The 22376-nt window shown below is 32.5% G+C and overlaps 2 protein-coding genes across 2 annotated transcripts; one reads left to right on the top strand and one right to left on the bottom strand.

Moving 5' to 3' along the window:
• Positions 1-762: 762 nt before the first annotated feature.
• Positions 763-4867, bottom strand: LOC103858052 (extensin-2). Its single transcript, XM_018657878.2, has 3 exons — positions 3475-4867; positions 1202-3165; positions 763-1113 (listed from the first exon to the last, which is right to left on the bottom strand). Exons 1-2 carry the CDS (start codon positions 4703-4705, stop codon positions 1238-1240), a joined length of 3159 nt encoding a protein of 1052 aa, XP_018513394.2. The 5' UTR covers positions 4706-4867; the 3' UTR covers positions 763-1113; positions 1202-1237.
• A 1330-nt stretch (positions 4868-6197) lies between these two features.
• Positions 6198-22329, top strand: LOC103858051 (transcription factor bHLH129). The gene is made up of 5 exons (XM_009135327.3): positions 6198-20257; positions 20807-20929; positions 21042-21107; positions 21208-21276; positions 22089-22329. Exons 1-5 carry the CDS (start codon positions 19958-19960, stop codon positions 22140-22142), a joined length of 612 nt encoding a protein of 203 aa, XP_009133575.1. The 5' UTR covers positions 6198-19957; the 3' UTR covers positions 22143-22329.
• Positions 22330-22376: the final 47 nt, after the last annotated feature.

Below are 22376 nucleotides of genomic sequence, written 5' to 3'. Positions count from 1 at the left end.
TAACATCTCTTTTTATTAAAAGAGAAGCACTCCTACAAAGGTTACTTCATTTCAAAATTTTGGTTACTTCAATTAGAAATTTGGTTCACAATTTTTTTTTTTTTGAAAACTCAACTAACCGAACTGAAAACCAAAGTTTTATATAAACATGTTAAATTGAACCAAACTTTTCACCGAACTAACCAAATTTTGGTTTGGATCGGTTTAGTTCGGCGAGTTTGGTTAAAAATCTCATCCCTATATTATAGCCCAAAAAATTCTACAACTGTTTAAAAAAAAATATTATATAGATGTCAATAATATATATATATATATATATATATCCACATATTATAAACAAAATATATAAACCAAAAATTTGAAAATCATATGATATCATCCAAATAATTTAATGAAAATTTAGCAAAACAATATCCGCGCTGTATTTACTTACTTTTAACTCTATGCATCACTGAGGCAATCAAATTTGTCAACGATTTTATTGAAATCTTTGTTCTGTAAGTATATACATGTCGTTACATGACCCAATTAATCAATAAGCCGCCTTTAAGATCGCAAACATGTTGTTACTTCCATGTCAAAAAAAAAAAAAACATTGAAGCAGCTATAACTTTCTGCTAGAAACTAAACGATGTCATGTCCTACTCAAAAAAATGTAAACTTTTTTTGTCTTTCAAACTTTTAAAAATAGAAAAATGTCACTGAATCAAACAATCTTTTGTTTTTGCTAAAAAGAATCAAACAATTTTAATAAAAAAAAGAAACTGATGAACGCTTTTTTTATTTGCTAACAACTCTCTCATTACATTACAGAAATAATATTGAAAGTGTATGCACATTGCACAACCAATAAATAACAAAACCATTTCTTTCACTTAACAACAAAAGGGAACAAAGAAGAGTATGATACGATCTAAAAGGGTCTTGGAAACAGACTTGATGAAGACGCAAAGAAGATGATGCACAAGTGGAAGATGAGCGACATTGAAGAAGAGGAAGTGAAGTGGATCGTTGTAAGAGATGCATTGTTTCTCGTTTCCACGCGACAATCCTTATTTGGTTCACTCCTCTTTGACATTGACCCTTCCTTTATTTCATTTTTGAAAAGAAAACCTGCGAAGAAGAAATTGAGATAATGAGACAAAGTTCTATCGATATGGATATGAAGCATATTGAAAATGTTGAAGCGTTGGGACTTTACTTGAATAATGGGGAAATTTGGTTGAATTTGATGAGCCTAGTAATGGGTAGGAGGTGGAGGAGAGGCGTAGATGTATACTGGAGGTGGGGGAGATTTTACTGGTGGTGGTGGAGAGTTGTAATGGTATGGCGGTGGTGGAGACTTCACCGGAGGAGGTGGTGAATGGTAGTAGTATGGTGGAGGAGGAGATTTTACTGGAGGAGGTGGTGAATGGTAATAATATGGTGGTGGTGGTGGAGACTTTACTGGTGGAGGTGGTGAGTGATAGTAGTATGGTGGAGGAGGAGATTTCATGGGTGGAGGTGGTGAATGGTAAACATATGGTGGTGGAGGAGATTTCATTGGAGGGGGCGGTGAGTGATAGTAGTATGGTGGAGGAGGAGATTTGACCGGTGGGGGTGGTGAGTGGTAATAATATGGCGGTGGTGGCGATTTCACCGGTGGAGGTGGTGAATGGTAGTAATAGGGTGGTGGAGGAGATTTGACCGGTGGGGGTGGTGAATGGTAATAGTATGGCGGTGGTGGCGACTTCACCGGTGGAGGTGGTGAGTGGTAGTAATAGGGTGGTGGAGGAGATTTGACCGGTGGGGGTGGTGAGTGGTAGTAGTAAGGTGGTGGAGGAGATTTGACCGGTGGGGGTGGGGAGTGGTAGTAGTATGGTGGAGGAGGAGATTTGACCGGTGGGGGTGGTGAGTGGTAGTAGTAAGGTGGTGGAGGGGATTTGACCGGTGGGGGTGGTGAGTGGTAATAGTATGGTGGAGGAGGAAATTTGACAGGAGGAGGTGGTGAATGGTAGTAGTATGGTGGTGGTGGAGATTTCACCGGTAGAGGAGGTGAATGGTAATAGTACGGTGGAGGAGGAGATTTGACTGGAGGAGGTGGTGAGTGGTAGTAGTATGGTGGTGGTGGAGATTTCATCGGTGGAGGAGGTGAATGGTAATAGTAGGGTGGAGGAGGAGATTTGACCGGAGGAGGTGGTGAATGGTAATAATATGGTGGTGGTGGTGACTTTACGGGAGGGGGTGGTGACTGGTAGTAGTAAGGTGGAGGAGGAGACTTCACCGGAGGGGGTGGAGAGTGGTAGTAGTAAGGAGGAGGAGGAGATTTCACCGGAGGGGGTGGTGAATGATAATAATATGGCGGTGGTGGAGATTTTACGGGTGGTGGTGGCGAATGGTAATAATATGGAGGTGGAGGAGATTTAACTGGTGGTGGTGGAGAATGGTAGTAGTATGGTGTAGGAGTGTGTGTTGGAGGTGGTGGCGACTTGTAAACATAAGTTGGGGTAGGAGGAGGCGGCGACTTGTAGACGTAGGTCGGAGTAGGAGGAGGCGGTGATTTGTAAACATAGGTTGGAGTTGGTGGTGGGGGCGACTTGTAGACATACGTAGGGGTTGGTGGAGGCGGAGACTTATACACATACGTTGGAGTAGGCGGTGGTGGTGATTTGTAGACGTAAGTCGGAGTTGGTGGTGGAGGAGATTTATAGACGTATGTTGGGGTAGGAGGAGGAGGCGATTTGTAGACATACGCTGGGGTTGGTGGAGGCGGTGATTTATAGACATAAGTTGGAGTTGGTGGTGGTGGAGACTTGTAGTAGTAAACCGGAGAAGGTGGTGGTGGAGACTTGTAGTAGTAAGGAGGATGGTAAGGAGCCGGCTTGTGGCATTCTCCGTAAGGTTTCTTAGGTGCATAAGCAAAGGACTTAGCATAAAGCACAACCTCGTACTTTGTCTTTGATTTCACATGGAGTTTAGCACCTTTGTTACCCAAATGGTAACTTGTAGGAATGTTACACGGCGATCCCTTAGGTGGCGAGTGGAGTTTGGCTGTGCAAACTTCGCCACCGTATTTACGGTAGTTGTATCCCTTAACGGTTATTGCGTATTTACCGTTGATTTTGGTCTTCCCGTATGCCTTCACTGTCTTGTCACCGGCCTTGCACGTCACTTCCACCACAGCACCTATATGACAACAAATTATTTAAATTTAAAGTATCATTTTATGTCATTTAAATCGATTTTGCTTGTTCTATCTCTCTCGATTGTTTTAGTCAATAACAGATTTTTGTTTTTTTCTTGACTTGATCGTTTTCTTTTCTCCACTAAATAAATAATCCAGACTTGCAACTACCACTTCACAATACACATATGCTAGTTTATTTAAATCCTATAAGCCTTTAATCATTCTATAATCATCAGGATCATATTTTCTGTAATTAAGTTAGCTAAGATTAAAACATTAATTATTGAACACGTGGAAGACATAGTTACCTTTGAGATGCTTCTTATCGTGGGACTTTTTAGGATAAGTCCAGTCATAACATCTGTAACAATACACTTTACCAACAACTTTGAAGACAAGTGGATGTGGCTGTGGGTGAGGTTGAGGGTATGACATCGGAGGTGGTGGCGATGAGTAGTAGTACGGTGGCGAGTACGACTTTGGTGGTGGCGGTGGAGATGAGTAGTAGTATGGTGGAGGATAAGACTTTGGTGGTGGTGGGGATGAGTAATAATAAGGTGGGGGTGGTGATTTCACTGGAGGAGGTGGAGAGTGATAATAGTATGGCGGTGGTGGTGATTTAACCGGAGGAGGAGGAGAGTGGTAGTAGTAAGGTGGTGGTGGAGATTTAACCGGAGGAGGAGGAGAGTGGTAGTAGTACGGTGGTGGTGGAGACTTTACCGGAGGAGGAGGAGAGTGGTAGTAGTACGGTGGTGGAGGAGACTTGACCGGAGGAGGAGGAGAGTGGTAGTAGTACGGTGGTGGAGGAGACTTGACTGGAGGAGGAGGAGAGTAGTAGTAGTAGTATGGTGGTGGTGGAGACTTGGCTGGAGGAGGAGGAGAGTGATAGTAGTATGGTGGTGGAGGAGACTTCAATGGAGGAGGTGGAGAATGATAGTAGTAAGGTGGTGGTGGAGATTTAACCGGTGGTGGTGGAGAATGGTAGTAATATGGTGGTGGGGGAGACTTCACTGGAGGAGGTGGTGAGTGATAGTAATATGGTGGTGGCGGAGATTTCACCGGAGGTGGTGGAGAATGATAATAGTAAGGAGGAGGAGGAGATTTTACTGGTGGTGGAGGAGAGTGGTAATAATACGGTGGTGGAGGAGACTTCACCGGAGGAGGAGGAGAGTTGTATACATAAGGAGGGGGAGGAGACTTCACAGGTGGTGGCGGAGAGTGGTAGTAATAAGGTGGTGGTGGAGACTTCACCGGAGGAGGAGGAGACTGGTATACATAAGGAGGGGGAGGGGATTTCACCGGCGGCGGCGGTGAATGATAGTAATAAGGTGGTGGGGGAGACTTAACCGGAGGGGGAGGAGATTTGTATTCATAAGGAGGTGGAGGAGACTTAACCGGAGGCGGTGGAGATTTATACTCATACGGTGGTGGAGGAGAGCTATAATAGTAAGGTTCGGTAGCTATTGCCGAGCCAACGAGTAACGCCAACATGGCTATTACCCATTGACCCCTGGCATGACTCCATGCAGGAGTCGCCATTGTTTAGATCACCGGATAATTTTCACCGGCTGCTAAGGCCTTTTGTGTCCAAATTATTAAAGAAAAAAGCCTTGAAAATGGTTAGTGTTTGAAGAAGATGAAGAAGAAGTGATTGATTGTATTTCTGCATGGACAAGAGTTGTTTTTATAGTGGACAAACTAGTCGTTTGAGGTGGCCTTTGTTTATAACTTATAAGGGACCGATTAAATACCTACGTTTTTTCTCCTAATTGTTTAGTTATTTTAAATTCCGTTGTTAGCTGGCAATTATTGGTTTTGTTATTTTTATAATCAAAAATTAAAATGATTTGGAACTTTCCACGGTCTAGAAAACTAATCTTCAACCACTCGACTGAAATAATCCAAAATACGAATTGACAATTTTAATTTTAACCAGACATTCTTTAAAAGAAATGCTATTATATTAGTTGCTTGTTAAGCTATGTTAATCACAATGACATCTACCTAAGTATAATTTATTTTCCACCGACATTCTGTAAATGTTGTCATGTAAATTTTACTTAGTCAAAGAAAGCTACTACTCCATTAAGTATTCACCGATCATGCATATATACATTATAGAATACTCTAACGTTCTTATAAATTTTTCAATGTCATATAAGCGGAAGTTATATTAATATACACTAGGTTAAGATCCGCGCCTTGCGCGGAATGAACATTATATATAAAAATTATTTTATGTATTAAATATTTTTACATATTATGAAATAATAAATATATATTGAATAATTAAAAGTCAGTAACTATTAAATATATAATTAAATTGGTGTGAACATATAAATCAATTTTATTAATCCAATTTTTTTTTAATATTTGATAGGATATGTAATTAAATTTAAATGATACTAACATACATAGTATATTTTTAATACTAATGTCTATTAAATGATGATTTCTACTCATATAGTTTTTTTTGATCATTTGTATCTTTTATAGAGAAAAATTTAAATTACTGATAACAAAATTTTCATGGTGAGATTAATAGTTTTAATAATTTATAATTAAAAAAAATAAGTTGTCAATGTTCGTTCAAAACTTTTACCAAAACGTTGTTCAAAGTAAATTTTGAAACTAAAAGATTTATGTATTTTATATGGTTTATAGTTTAATTTAAAACGATATATATATATATATATATATATATATATATATATATATCAATCTTAATAATTAATTAAATTATATTTTTCACTTATATAATTTTGTAATCATTTGAATGTAAGACTTTAAACAGTTTTAGTAATTTATAGTCGTTTTTCAAAATTCAAAATATAACATATACAAAAAAATCTAATTTTTTTATTATATGGTTATTGTGGTTGTTTAATTTATTTAATAGTTTAAAATTAAACAAATATGATAGAAGATACACTAATTTTTATCAAATCTTTATTATTGAAAATCATTAATTGTCATATATACTTTAGCCACATTAGGCAATTTCGTAAATTTTATTTAAGGAAATAATGAAGTACATTAATAATGAATTTATTGTTAGTTTAATAAAAAAAACTTATTATATAATTAGATGGACCAACATATTTCTCTAATGATTCTAAGAATCATCCTAGTGATGACATGTGGCTACAAAAAGAAGTTGTAATGCTTCTCAAATAATATATAGGGGATTAACAAAAAATTAATGCAACTGAAAAACACACCATTAACAAAAATTAATGCCACACACCATTAACAAAAACTTAATGTTTCTAAATTAAAACATACTCCATCCTTTTAGTAAAAAGAATCGTTTAAGATTTTTACACACGAATTAATAAATTTTTAAAAAATTTATGTTTTATTCGTATTTAATATAAATTTTTTTGTTTGGTTTTATTAATTAATGAATAAAAATAAGGGTAAATTTTGAAAAAAAATGTTTAAAATATGCATTAGAAATCTAAAACGACATTTATAATGAAGCAAACATTAAAAGATAAAATGACATTTAATATAGAAAGAGATAATTTATATAATTAAGGTATTTAAAACGTTCCCAAGCAAAAAATTTTGTATAGAAAAGGATGATTATAAGTAAAGTCAGATTATGTCCTAAAATGGCTGACATAAGAACCCTTCGCCATCAATAGGAAGACAGCTGGTTGAAGATGAAACCGAGTGATACCAAGTTCAAAAAAACTAAACTACTATAGACCAAATTAACAAGAACGACTTTGAATATTAGACTGCGATTTAATATATGCTAGGGTGCGTATTGTGACTCGGTGTATAAAACCGCGTCTACTAGCTTCACACTTCTCGACTTTAATAAACAATAATCCAATCTGATCGTAAATAGCAATCATACTATGCCACATTCATTTTATTTGATTCGACCGCACTAATCTGACACTAGTACTTATTCTACTCCATTTATCCATATTATCCATATCTATTTTCCGTTTAAATCATTTTGCAAGTTTCTATGTCGTATGTTTTGTTTCCTCTTCATTCTTTTTTGTTTTTTCTTAATCCTTATTTCGAATAGTCGATGTATACAGTATGTACAATTTATCCATTATGTGTACATAACGATTATAACTATAGGGTGCATGTGAGATCTCAATTATGAGAATTATAGCATGTGGGATCAACCTCAGTGGCATTCTGGTTTTTTTCCTGGTCTTGCGGTTGGAGTACTAATATGAGACCTAGACATGGTCATATGTAAGAAACAAAAAAATATGAACCTTTTTGACGAAATATGAATCTTTTTACTCATGCCATAATGATACATAATAAGCTACAGCTAGTTTTTTTTAAACTACAGCTATTTTAATGGCATTATGGCACATCACGGTTTACTACACGAGCTGAACTACCAACACAAGTAAAAATGTACGTATATATTTTCAGACATGTAATATTTTCTTTGTCATTAAAGTACGTATATTTATATATTATACATAAAATTGTAACGTAACTGGTAATTCGAAACTGAATCAAACCATTCTATTAGTTAAGAATTAGGGTTTGATATTTCTACTGTAATTTAATCCATCTATATGAACCTTTAAGTAGCTAAAACTCCAGATGTCCACATGATTCAAGATTAGTAACACAGAAACACACATATTTCTATATAGATAAGACAAGAATGGACAGAAGTAAATATGAACAGAAAGGGGGAAGTAATTACGAAACTGTAATCATAAATGTAGGTTGAAAATATTAAATCATGCAAAGAAACAATACTAATTTAAAAAATCATGTTTTGGACCCATATCTTGGATATATTTTAGAGCAAATTAGCTCAATATACTAAAAAGAGTGAGATACCATTGAATTGAAGGAAAATTGTGTGTAGAAAATACAAATTCTCTATATTTTAAAGTGTTTTCAAACTTTCTCAGATCATTAGGTATCATGTATTTCTCCCCAGTGGCAGAGGTACATTGTAACCAGGGGGGTCACATGACCCACATGGATTCTTCTACAAAAAAAATTACTTGTATATTTCATTTAAAATATAATGGAATTATGCACATTTAACATGTTTGACCCCTGTAAAATTTAGCTATTGTCAAATTGACCCTAGTAAAACAAAATGCTGCATCCGCCACTGTTTCTCCCTACAAAAGTATATATATATATATGCTGGAATTTTCTAAATAAAAGGCTATAGACTGACTGGTCAATTAGTTAGAGCTCATATAGTTAGTTCGAACAATGCTTGTATATAATACACATGTAACTAAAATCATATATATTTTAGTGGGACGATTTATATATTTGACCGCAGCGGTATATATTAGTATTTTGAACAAATTACATTATTGATTTCTTCTATTCGCAAAAGTGTGATATTTCTAGAATTTTAACAACATCAACTCATTAAAGTTGAAGGGTGGTTAGAACTTTCAAAGAATTAGCGATAAAGCACATGGAAATTAACACTTCTTTTCCAAAAAGATAAATTGTTATACACCAACGATTCCCATAATCAAGTCTAGACCAAAATAAATTTCAAAACTTCTTTTACGTTTAAATCATGGGTTTTCTATGCACTGATAATTGCTCACATGTATCAATCAAGAAATGTTCATGTAAAATTGTACATATAACACACTTTTCAGTAAAATCTATAATGAATATCTCGTAAAAAAGATTCGTTGGTAGCATTAGTCGTCGTTGGTAAGTTTAAAGTCACATCAGAGAAAAATTAATGTTGAAAATTTGATACCATGATAATATTATTAATTATTATTTAACATATATGTTTGCTTTGTAATTTTATTCGCTAGTTAGTTACCCCACAGTAAGGGCCAAACTCTAAAATGTTCTAGGTATCTTCATATATAGATATTGGTATTAATATAGAGTATTATTACCCTTTCATTTTTAATAAGATTAACTTCCCTATAACAATTAGGACCAATTATGTAAAAAAAAACAATTAGGACCAAATTGTTTTAGGATTCTCTAGTCGTTAGTCAATGTCGTGCCACGAAAGAACTCTATAGTTAAGTATTGTTATAAAGTAGTTTTGGGATTGAGTAGTGGTGTTTATTTAATATGTTCGTGCCAACAACCCTATTTTGTTTATGTCATTTTAATTACAATTCAGTTTTATTAAGATGTATTTCTTTTTTACTGAAATGAAGATGTATATTAAAGATACAGATTTGCAAAACTCTTCAATATTAGTAGACCACACTCAAAATTAATGTCTGTTATAATTAAACAATGGTCATTATTCAAATAATATTTGTTCATCATCTTATTCTTTATTTATAACACAATTTTTCTATACCTAAACTTTCCTTTACTTATCAATAAATTTGACATTACCAAAAAGGAACTAATGATATTGAAAATGTTGTCTAAAATGAGTATTTTCCTGCACTACATTGAAGAAGTCAGTAAATACGGAGGCCTACTTCATTATTGGAACCGTATTCGGTAATCATCTTCTTGTAAATGAATCATTCTTCTTTACTTAAATTAAAATTTTCTGTACTTCCGCAAAAAAACTTCTTACTTATCAATAAATTTCACATCACCAAAGATAACAAATGTGATTGCGAAATATGGAGTAAATGGAAGGAAACTAAAAAAGGTGAAAATGTGAGGACAAATAAAAATGAGAAAAGGAATAAAGTGGAGTAAATATATTTCATTTTGTTTGAGTTGAAATAAATTTATTGTGTATTATATACTCTTTTACAGTAACTAGAGGAAATAGGAGAAAAGTTTGTAATTATTATTTCTCCTTGAATATTTACTTTAAATGTGACATACACATATAGTCAAAGTCGTTAATATTAAGAAAGGGAAATGTTGTGTAGATTAAAAACTATTTTCCATAACATAAACATGAATATAATATGATTGCTTTAAGGACAAAAACTACAATCAAAACCCTTAACGACAAAAGAATTCTTCTTAGTGTTCAAAAAAAAAATAGAATAAAAGTAAACACCACATGTATCTTAATATTCTCATGACGTTAATCACGGTTTCAATTTTTTAAGATAAAACTCTCTTATTTATATGTCAAATAGTGTCTAATATTTTTTTCAAAGCAAATGACTGAACAAGTCCCTATACAATAATGATCATTATAAGAATTTGATGTAGCAAGATAAGTCCTTGCTTATCAAAGTTTCAAAAAAAAAAAAAAATTCCTTACTTTTGCATTCAGTAATATAAATACTGGTATAAAGTAGAATGCATTTTGAACCTTAAAATGCTCCAGACGTCGATATGCTACTGTATTCATTTTCAAGTATATGGGTTTTTAAAAGATAAACCTTCAATAGATTTTAAATATCGTATTTGTCTTTGTTGGAATCAGATTTTTTTTAAAGTGTCTTCCCGTTTTTGCCAGAAATTCAAATAATGTAAAAAGTCATTTTAAACGAAAATTAAATTTGAGTAATTAAGTGTCTATTAGACATTTTTTACCATTAGACCAACAGCCTGTTGCATCGTGTTGGAATTTAGAAACCATGCAATACTATATATACATTCGTGCATATACTTATTATATTTCTTTATTCTAAACATAATTTGTAAATAAAATTTAAAAGCATCTTCGGTTTCACGGATTTGAAACGTTTATGAATTCTTTACTCATAGAATTATTTTAGGCCTTAACTTAAAAATTATTAAAATTTTGACATAGGAAACTATCAAAATTCAGAAGTATGCGTATGCATATGATATAAAAACTGAGGTTCGTATCTTCATCAACGGCTGGTACTTGACGATATATAGCAATTTAACTTTCCGAAATTTAAAATTTATCAATGTTAATGTAGGAACCTTATTTTACTACCATAGGACAACTGATATTTGTAAAGACTAATAAGAACATAAACTAAAGTTTCAATACCAAAATATAAAAATAAAGAAGAATTGCAGAGTCGAGATAGATAATCTCTTTCCTTAAATCTTTAAACGCCCCGTAGTGTGACGGTTTTATGGCGCTCAGATTCCCAAGATACAACTGCAGCATTGTTTCTGTTTACCATCACCGAAAAACAGAATCTATCGAACCTATTTCTGTGATGTACTCTCAGACTCAAAAAAAAAAAAATACTAGCATAACTATTCTGAGTGGGAGAAATGTTTCTTGATTGTATGAATGTGTGTATTTTCTAAATGGCTCACAAGCCTTTATATAGAAATATAATGAGAAGCACAAGTTTCATTTTTCAACACAAAAATGAAACCTCCATAGTACACTAATGGAGTTTTTAATTCTTGTCATTATTATGTGAATTTATTCCACATTTTGACCAAGAAATTAAAGAATAAAATTATTATTGTTTTGACCAATTCAAACAAAATAATATACTTTAAAATGGATTTTTTTTTATATTTTATCAATATAAAAGATCAACATATATTTGGTTTATAAGATTAAGTCAATGAACATGAAGTCCAACTAACAAATCAAAAAACCCAAATCCAATTTCAAATATCCAATGTGTGTATTTGCTACTTTATACAAGTTTTTCAAATCACACACATTAGACCTCCATTTCTCATTCAAATAAAACTTCTTTTTTGACATATGAATACATTATTCATAATGTTCAAAAAATAGTTCCAACAATCCCCCACATGAATAGAAATGACTCTAGACACTAGACGACTCGACAGACTTTCTAGACAAGACTCAACTTCCTAGACAAGACTCGACAAGACCTAACTAAGGACTTTTGAGAGTACAAACGAAAAATCCACTGCATGATGAGTTGGTAGCAATTTTTCAGCCTTGAACCAGTCATTGTTAATAGCTATCGGATTTACTCGGCCAGGAGGTGGCCATGATGTCTTGAACCTCCCGGGCTTTGGTGTAAACCTAGACAATAGCCATAACACAGCTTCATTCTCTCACAGAATTAGGTTCTCTATTGTGTTCATTTTGGCCGTGAACAGTCTTGGTTAATCATGAGTGAACTTGGAGAATATAGCCTTTCCTTCATTCTCCTAGAAACGGCCCCATTTCACACTCACAAGGTGATTTGCCATTAACTTTGTTTAGAGGAGTATCATGTACTACTCCATTCATATCTCAAAGCTATGGACACAAATCATTAAAAGCTAATGCTTATCCTGTATTCCTTACATGTAGCACTGTTTAATCATCATAGGAATTGGGTATAGACCGAAGTCTTACAGTGCTTTGGGCAGACTTAGTTTCACTTAGTTGTCTCCTTGAACCTATTTCTTGGGATCTCCAGTCAGTTAGGTAGAGTTACCGCGAAACCTCATCTTAATTCACAGGCGACCCATTCCTTTTGATGATATAACAATTTGATCTCATGACACACCTTTAATTAAAGGATCCTAGGTTGTCACCATAGTGAACATAATCTCTTGAGATTAGTCGAGATCAATTGTCTAATGATTTTTGTCATCTTTTATTCAAGATACAATTAACTATTATACACAAAACTCAGTGTATGACACTAGTTTGTTTTTTTTTAATAAAAAAAAATATATTGTGATAACTATCACTAAGTTCATTTGGCCTCTTGCCAACGACTTTATATGGTAAGCAAAGCTTCCCCCCACATTTCTTGAGATAGCTCAAAACATGCATAATTACATTTAACATCTCTTAAGAGTTTAGAAAATTAATCTACAACTCCTTTAGTTTTAAATGAATTAAAAGCAATTTCAAAAATTATTACAATTTTCTTGAAAAATGTGTTTCATTCTTAGAAATTCACATTTTACATACAACTATTTTCATAATTCTGTCAAGTTAATTAATAAATCTAACTTGTATGTTTTGGATCTTTTCCAAACACTTTTTTAGCAAATATACATATCATTACAAGATATTATTTTTGCCATCAAACCACACAATTTTATATGATTATTCTCAACCATATTGACTTTAGAAACAACAATACACATGTCAGTTTCAGTCACATTGGTCTAAAAATTCTCATTGTTTTTTGCATGGTCAATCTTCTTGTAACTTGCATTTAAGCATTGATGAAATATAAATGTTTTTGATCAATATCAACAAACATTTTAATTTCCTATGGCAAATGATTTATATGTGGCAGACCTCTCCCAAACTTAATTTGGGGTGTCGACTCACAACCATTTCCATCCATATAACATGATCCCTTAAGAATCAAAATATTGTATATGACTATGGTTTCACCATATTTGAAACTTGAATCATTGTTCTTTTCTCATAGTCACACATTTACTTAATAATTAAATTAAGTTATTCCAAGAAAAGAAATCTGAAACAAGAAATCAAAACGTTAAGCATTCTTTATAATTAACGCAAATAATTATCTTTAGCCAAGTCAAAGCATTAACAGATTTTGAACAAATAAATTATTTGATCATGTAAACTGACGAATTTGATCACAACTAAATGCAAAACAAATACACAAAGTAAATGCATTAAAAGCTTTAAAAAAAACCACAAGAACAAACGCTCCACAGTTGCTAATATATGCAAGATCAAACGCTTGAATTTTGATAAAAACCAGTCGTATAAGCATGATTAGATCATACAAGTCACACTTTTGTTTCAAAATAATTTTAAAAATCAAGCGAAAGTGCAACACGACGGTTTCAACACGTCAAAAGACAAATCAAATCAAATTGTTTTTTTTTTCTTTCAGAAAATCTGTAACTAATGATCAACGCTTGATGATAAAGAAGATTCACAGAAAAACAATAGCTAAGATTATTATAAGAAATCCCTGCGCATGATCGATCTGAAAAGATCATAACAATTGCTTTTTCATCACCATGAATTCTCGAATTCCTGTTTTTATGATAACCAAGATCCGATTCCAGCATCTTTAACCTGTTCTTACAAATAAAAAACTTTTAACAAATATCAGTATTGTTAGTGCAAAAGCATAAACAATATTTAAAGATTTAAGAATGTAGGAACCTTATTTTACTACCATAGGACAACTGATATTTGTAAAGACTAATAAGAACATAAACTAAAGTTTCAATACCAAAATATAAAAATAAAGAAGAATTGCAGAGTCGAGATAGATAATCTCTTTCCTTAAATCTTTAAACGCCCCGTAGTGTGACGGTTTTATGGCGCTCAGATTCCCAAGATACAACTGCAGCATTGTTTCTGTTTACCATCACCGAAAAACAGAATCTATCGAACCTATTTCTGTGATGTACTCTCAGACTCAAAAAAAAAAAATACTAGCATAACTATTCTGAGTGGGAGAAATGTTTCTTGATTGTATGAATGTGTGTATTTTCTAAATGGCTCACAAGCCTTTATATAGAAATATAATGAGAAGCACAAGTTTCATTTTTCAACACAAAAATGAAACCTCCATAGTGCACTAATGGAGTTTTTAATTCTTGTCATTATTATGTGAATTTATTCCACATTTTGACCAAGAAATTAAAGAATAAAATTATTATTGTTTTGACCAATTCAAACAAAATAATATACTTTAAAATGGATTTTTTTTTATATTTTATCAATATAAAAGATCAACATATATTTGGTTTATAAGATTAAGTCAATGAACATGAAGTCCAACTAACAAATCAAAAAACCCAAATCCAATTTCAAATATCCAATGTGTGTATTTGCTACTTTATACAAGTTTTTCAAATCACACACATTAGACCTCTATTTCTCATTCAAATAAAACTTCTTTTTTGACATATGAATACATTATTCATAATGTTCAAAAAATAGTTCCAACAGTTAATTGCTATAAAACTCGTGCTATAACTAAAATGCGATAACTAAAAGTCTCCACCAAACAGATTTTTACTAAACGCTACCTCGCAGTCTCACATGTTATGAATTCGTCTGTTATTGAGAAATTCTTCTTTTTTTTGTTAGAGGTGTACTGACATTATATGCTTCTGATGAACCACTCAGAAATACGTTTTACACTATACTATCCTTTCTACAAAAAATAGAAAAGAAAAGACCTCAAAAATCAGAAATTCTACCATTCCGAAGTATTAAATCACAACAGTTTTCTTATTAAATTAATAAATAAAATGTATTTTAGAACTCATAGGTGGTTACAAATATGACTCGACAATCAATACAAAAAAATGCTGGAAGTATTGTGCTCAACCAGATCTGTGAAGACAAGATACATTTTGATACTCACTTCCACATTGATTAATTGTAAGTTTGTCATCACATGGCTACGTTTCTGTCAAATCATTCTTGATGCCACCGTTTTAACCTGGAACTTGTTTTGGCAGACTTGACTTTTGTTGCCAAAATCGCCAAGCAGTCAGTAGCCATCAATTATCAATTACTTTTTTTTTGCAAAAAAAATTATCAATTTCGTTTTCCAGGTTTCCAAATATCATGTGTATCATTTCTTTTGATAAAATATCACTTTTTAAAAGAAAAACAGATACTTTTTAATATTTAAAAGAAACGAATATGTGAACAATCTATCTTTAAATTTGAAAAAACATTGTTCATTACTTCATTTTAAGCAAAAAAGTATGATCTAAGAGAAATCTTCTTCAAAATAAAGCACTATTTTTTTTTTTGCAACCAAATATCACTATTTTATATTCGATTTCAAAAACAAGATGATGAAGTAGCAAAATTTAACTTTTGAGTTAAAATAGATCATACTATATATTGTTGTAAAAAGAAACTACCATACGTCATTCATTTTCTAATGGTGCTTTTAACAATAGGTCGGGAGAACCCACGGTGGCGTAATTCAGACAGCAGCCTCCAACAACTAACTTAGCCCTTTCCTCATGTGTCTTGTCCTTTTCTCTTCATTTGTTTTGTTCTGTGTTTTCTTGCGAGACATATATAATAAAATCTTCATTACTGTTTTCGCTTGTTTTTATTCTAGTTAGAATGGTGGCATTACTTCATCATAAACTAAGATGCTTTATCTTGGAATTTTCTCCTAGCAAGATGCTCTTATAGGTAGGTATCAATGAATATATTTGCATAAGAGTATAGATTTACCAACAAAAAAAAGAGTATAGATGCATTAAGATCAGTTAACTGACAAGTTTGGAGATTTACCAGTTGATGCGGTTAGATTTTCATAAATTTGTACGAAGAAAATCCCCCCATGAATAATTATCCGCAAAAAGGGACAATAGGAGAATCCAAAAAAAAAAGAAAAAAGAAAAAAGAAAAAAAAAACAAAATCAGCTTCGGTATACGTTACTTTACGATGTTCATATATATGCTTCTGTGTAAATTATTACTATGATTTTTAAATGTCTTTAGATGTGTTTAGATGATTACTTACATATATGATGATCTAATAATATTGTTCTAAACACGTAACATGAATGTGGAAGCCGTGTGGCAGTAGAATTAGGTATAAATTTTGATATTTAAAAGTTTGTAATTTTTTGCAGATTATAGAATGTAAGATTAACGAAAGATCAAATTATTGTAAGAACAACCGTTCGTTATGGTATTACGAAATAATATGTCCATAAAAATGTCAAACATGTAAAATTTATCGTGATTTGTAATAAAAATAGAAATTATCACGTCATATTTTCGACGAACAAGTAGATGTTTTGAGTTTTACAGTTCTTCCTACTTGGTTATTAAAATTTTTGTATTGGCCATATACATTATAATTATCAGTGAAACGTTGTTCAAAAAAAAAAATTACATAGTGATGTATTCAGTGTAGAAAAACGAGTAATATTAATATTATTTTACGGTATTGAAAATTTAATATGAAGAACTACCTTCGACAGAAAGAATATGTCCAAAGAATCAAGGCGCACGAAGTTTAGTTTATCACATGAAGTTGACTATTTATGTAAAATTGTTTTATTAGATAAAGATATTCTTACAATTTTTGAGAAAATGCTTTCAAAGAACAAGGTTACAGTCTATTAGGCAGTGGGTTGCAAACCATTATAGCCCAGAACATATTTAGTTGTCCAGCCCATGACATAATTAAGAAAGAAAGAAGTTGAACGAGACAAATCCTCTCATACCCCTATGTCTCATAACATAATCTCAAAAGGACCTTTTTGTTCTTTTAATTTTATATGTCAAACGAAAAATCATAAAATTAAAATGGAAACGTTAATATTTTTAATTTGATTTATACAATTTGATAAAAATATTTCAAAAATCCAAAAACGTTGTTTTCCTTATTTTCAAAAAAATCATCAAAATATGATTAAAACCGATTTTAAAATATATTTTTTTGAATTTGAAATGTATAGAATTTAAATATTTGCCCATGGGTTCACTAATCCATAGGAGGGGTTAGGGTTTAGTTTTGATGACCGGGAAGGATTTAATTTAAGAGTTTGGATTTTAATTAAAAAAAGAATTATGAAATAGGGGCATAGGAGACTCTAAGAGCCCATAGGAGATTTGGCCCATAGAAAGTAGGGGCACGCGAGAAGTTGGCTCAGTTGAACCAGCGATGAAGGTACAGTGACATCGATGAAGACATGCAAGCTCCTCAAGAAAAGTAAAGAAATTCTTTACCCGATTGTGATTGAGATATCTGTGAGGTTGTTGTTGTCCGTATACAAAAATCTCTGAGGTTGTAGCTGTGTTCCAGTGGTGAAGAGAGGAGATATGATTCCTCAAGATTGAGTCAATGATAGATAGACAGAGAGTAGATAATCCGCCGGTCGGAAGACATTCTATGAAGGCAATTGTTGCTTTTGGTCTAGAGACAGTAGATGGCACACTGCCATGCCAAGAAGCCAACTTTTCGTTGAGGAGGAGAATAGGGAGTATTGAGAAGCATTATAGGGAAAAAAAATCGTCTTTTAAAAAAATAATAGGATATAACCATCACAACATCATTACTTTTCGGCCAAGGTAAACATAAAAAATCCTAGAAATATATTAACTTAGTTATTAAATTTACTTGTTTTTTGTCATGAAAACTATGAACAAAAATGGAAGAAAAGTTACCACTTCGATTTGGTTGAATCTTTGTTACTCCAATATGAACTAAATGGAAACAAACTTAAATCCAGTTGAAAACGATGCCATATATTCCTTAAGCGTTTCACCAAGAAAGAAATATCAGAAATTCGTAATACATGACTAACCGAATTTCTCAAATTGAGAAAAGAAAGATATTGATGGGCAACAAACTTAACTAGCTCCTCCACACATATATAGATTGAAGAGAGATTGAATGGGCCAACTCAATAGGCCTAATAGTATCCAACGCAAGTAGCATATATTTGGTGCAGACGTCTCAATAAAGATTTGGCATATATGCTGAGGCATAAACTTGATATCCAACTTATATGTAAATCTATAATGGCTCCCAACCAAATTTCATTCATTTATATGTGGCATGATCATCGACTAATTGCATATCGTAGAAAAACAAATTTAAATTGCCAAAAAATTTAGTGATATGAAATAATAAACTGCAACCGTGATTCAATGCAAATCTCAGGTAGCAGATCGCGGTAGGTCAAAACCGACCACTCAACTGAAAATCGGAATCACAATAGCTATTAAAATATCTAGCTATATATTTATTTTGTTTGGTTGATACTTGATATGGTTGATTGGGAAACTACCACGTTAGGTTTGGAGAGAGATGGGACCGGTTATATAATAGAGGGAGCAGATGCGTGGAAGAGGTTTGACGAAAGAAACTTTCCGAGAGATCATCTTCTGAGCTCTGATCAATCTATATATATATATTTAATTTACTACACATTTCTCTTTCATTTTCTGTCTGGAGAAACCATTGTCGATGTTATATACATGTATACAAACATATAAATATATACATTATACATAATACATGCATGAATAGTTAAACATGTATTTCCAGAAAAGGCAAGTTGTATCTTTTAATAATGCAATTTAATGCAAATAGCCTGTATTAATATATTAAAAAAACTTACACTTGTTGCACACAAAAAAAAACTTGCACTTGCCAAAAGTAAATGTTAAAAAGCGAGTCAGTACAAAAGTATAGTCCACTTGGCAATATTATATCCATCCCACTTGGCCTTTTTCTTCTGACAAAGCAGCCTTGAGAGCTCACCCTGATAACATGGCTTCATCATAGTCACTCCTTTGATTTTTGGGGTTTGCCTACTTGTCATTATAAAAAGTATACAATTACAATATTGTTGGTCGTATAATTTATATTCCATCTGTCCACAAAAGTAAAAAAAACTTTTAAAAAAAATTGTTTCATAAAAATAAATTTTCTATATTATTAATGTATTTTTTTATACTTTTGAGAAACATTAATTGAAAATATATAAATTAGTTAAATTTTATTGGTGAAAAATTATTAAAAAATATATAATAAAATAAAAATAAATTAAATTATAAATATTTATTAAATTTTTAATAAGTATGTATATTTTAAAAAATCTTATTTTCGGGAGTATTATTTTTGGGCATTTTCCAATGAAATTGCATCCGGACGGTTTATTTTCCACTGTAATCCATGTGCGACCAGCGAGCCCAAGAAATTTTACCCCTCTTGCATTATTATATAAACATATACAATAATAGTAATAATAATTGGAATTCGAATAGTGAATATTATTTAGATTCTTTTCATGAATCGTTATTCTCTGTCAAATGGGAGATAAATAAAATCTAGTTGAGACAAAGGAAGAGGTCCTCGACTCTCGAACAAAGACGCATTCTTTTCTATTTTGTATAAATACATTTAAAAAACCACACTGGCTATTAAATACTGAGATAACTAAGTACGAGTTTTAACCCTACATTGCATTACATATATTTCTCTCTCTTTCTATCTAAATTTGTTGATGGAAGAGGGGACTGGTTTTCCTCTAGGGCGGCCAAACGGAAGATACGGCGGAGGAGGTGAGCGAGTGCCGTCAAGGTTGAAGTCGGAGCTGAGATTTTCCGGCGGGGGAAGTAATAGCCATCAAGAACATAACTCGGAGGTGGAAGGGCCTTCGGCTATAAACGGTGTCGCATCGACGAGTATGAGTTTTGGAAATGATCATGATAACTGGGACAACTCGCCTTCTCATATCAGTTTCACCATTGATGAACCCGGAAAACGGTCCAAGACCACCGACTTTTTCACCTTAGAAACTCCGGTAAATTTGCGGTTGTTCATTATATGTATTTATGTTATATACAAAGTTGCATATATTAACCTTTTATGCAATACAAGTTTCATAATTCTTGGAGTCTCTTAGGTAAGGGGGTAATGCATATGCACAAAGTTGAGAAATTTTGTACTTTTATCTAAGTTTGGGGAGCGTTTAGGATTGAAATATGTATGATTTACTAGTTGTATGTTAATAAATGATATTATATTGTGGTCAGTGGTTTTGTGTAAGACATATAATATCCAATCGATAAATCAGATTTAAACTCCGTAAAGTTAATTAGCAATAGGAATCCATGTTGACATGTTATAAAAATGTGTGTCACAGGTACTTCGTGTATGCTGAGTGGTTGTGTACGTAATATATGAATGGCTAGGAGAAGGTTTAAGATTGATTTATGTATATTTTCCCACAAGTTAATTAGTCATTTTGCTAACAGTTGTTTATTGTGTAAAGTTTTAACAAGATGTTTGGTTTTGACCATTAAGTGGTTATATTCTTTTCGATATGATATATATGGTTTTGATTCTTTAGTTTAGCATGCCACAAACGTCACTGGAGATGGAGAGTTTGATAAACATCCCAGAGGATTCGGTACCTTGGAAGGTTAGGGCCAAGCGTGGCTGTGCTACTCACCCGCGCAGCATCGCTGAAAGGGTTAGTTGTATTCTATTGTTTTGATATTATTACAAACTACATAACTAAGCATACATGAGAATTATATTTGAAACCCAATGAAAACAAGAGTATGATCAAGTTTTATGTTTAGGAGAGAAGAACGAGAATAAGTGGGAAGCTGAAGAAGCTACAAGAACTTGTGCCCAATATGGAAAAGGTGAGGGATATTACTTATATAATTGTCACGTAATTTAGGTGTAATTAAGAAGATTAGATAGAGAAAAATGATGTTGATTTCTTTTTTTCCTTTTTTGCAGCAAACGAGCTATGCAGACATGTTGGATTTGGCTGTTGAGCATATCAAAGGTCTTCAACACCATATAGAGGTGCGTCCTTATATATGCATATGGAATTTTCTCAAACTAAAGTAAATATGAGCATTGTCTATATTATAAATTTTGAGAAACTGCTACTTTTAAACCAATTAATAACAAATTATGGTATTTGTAAAAACAATTAGCCATTGCACAATTGATCAAACCATGAACCAATCTTTACCCAGGGGCGGACTATTTTTTTCTATACCCCAAAACGTACATGACAACTGTAAATTTTAAAGTTAGTTTAGATTTTGATCTATATCCTGGTGAACATAAAAACAAACAAAATAACATTTGATCATATTATTTACATGTGTGTGCGTCAAAATATTGTCATGATCTCTTAATAGTTTCTTTTGCATGGATCTCTTAATAACGAATAAGTATGTTTTTTTGATAAATAAACGATATTTCACTTGTGAATAAGTATGTTCATTTATTATCTTTTACCTTATTAACGTAAATGATCTCATATATATTTTCTTCAAAAAAGTTTCATCACAAAATAGTTTAACAATGGACTCCTCTAAACTAAGAATTATACATATATAATCGATCTACGTACACATACAAATAGATGGTTATTATATTCTATGATACAAATAGATAGTCTGTGCACGGTAGAGGCTAACCTTAGATTCTGAGTTCCATATAAACCCCACATGTTAGTCTATGAATAGATGAGTTGAAATTCTATCCATATAAAGCCATACAAATGGAAATGAGATTTCAAAATATAGATAGGCTTGTACGATATTTCACTTGTGAAAATATTTGCTTACTTAATATGTTTTTCGTTGATTGTCTGTCATGTGCAGTCGCTGGAAAAGGGGATAGAGAGATGCACTTGCGGGGCATGCAAGAAGCGATGATGAATGATATGATATGTTTCCAAACATGATCCAAGAGAGTATAGAAGAAAAAGACACTAAGTGAATCAATTCAATGACAGAAAGAATCAAAGAACACAACAGCTAAATTTTTTTTGTTATATACATGATTTTGGAGGTCCAAAGAAAGTGATGGTGATAAATTAATGAAGTCTGGCTTTGGTACATTCTCGAACTCTTTACTACAATGACCACTTATAATAACTTAAATTAATT

The sequence above is a fragment of the Brassica rapa genome, chromosome A03 (assembly GCF_000309985.2).
Source record: "Brassica rapa cultivar Chiifu-401-42 chromosome A03, CAAS_Brap_v3.01, whole genome shotgun sequence".
In the NCBI taxonomy this organism is placed as follows: domain Eukaryota; kingdom Viridiplantae; phylum Streptophyta; class Magnoliopsida; order Brassicales; family Brassicaceae; genus Brassica; species Brassica rapa.
This window is presented reverse-complemented; position numbering and strand designations above follow the sequence as displayed.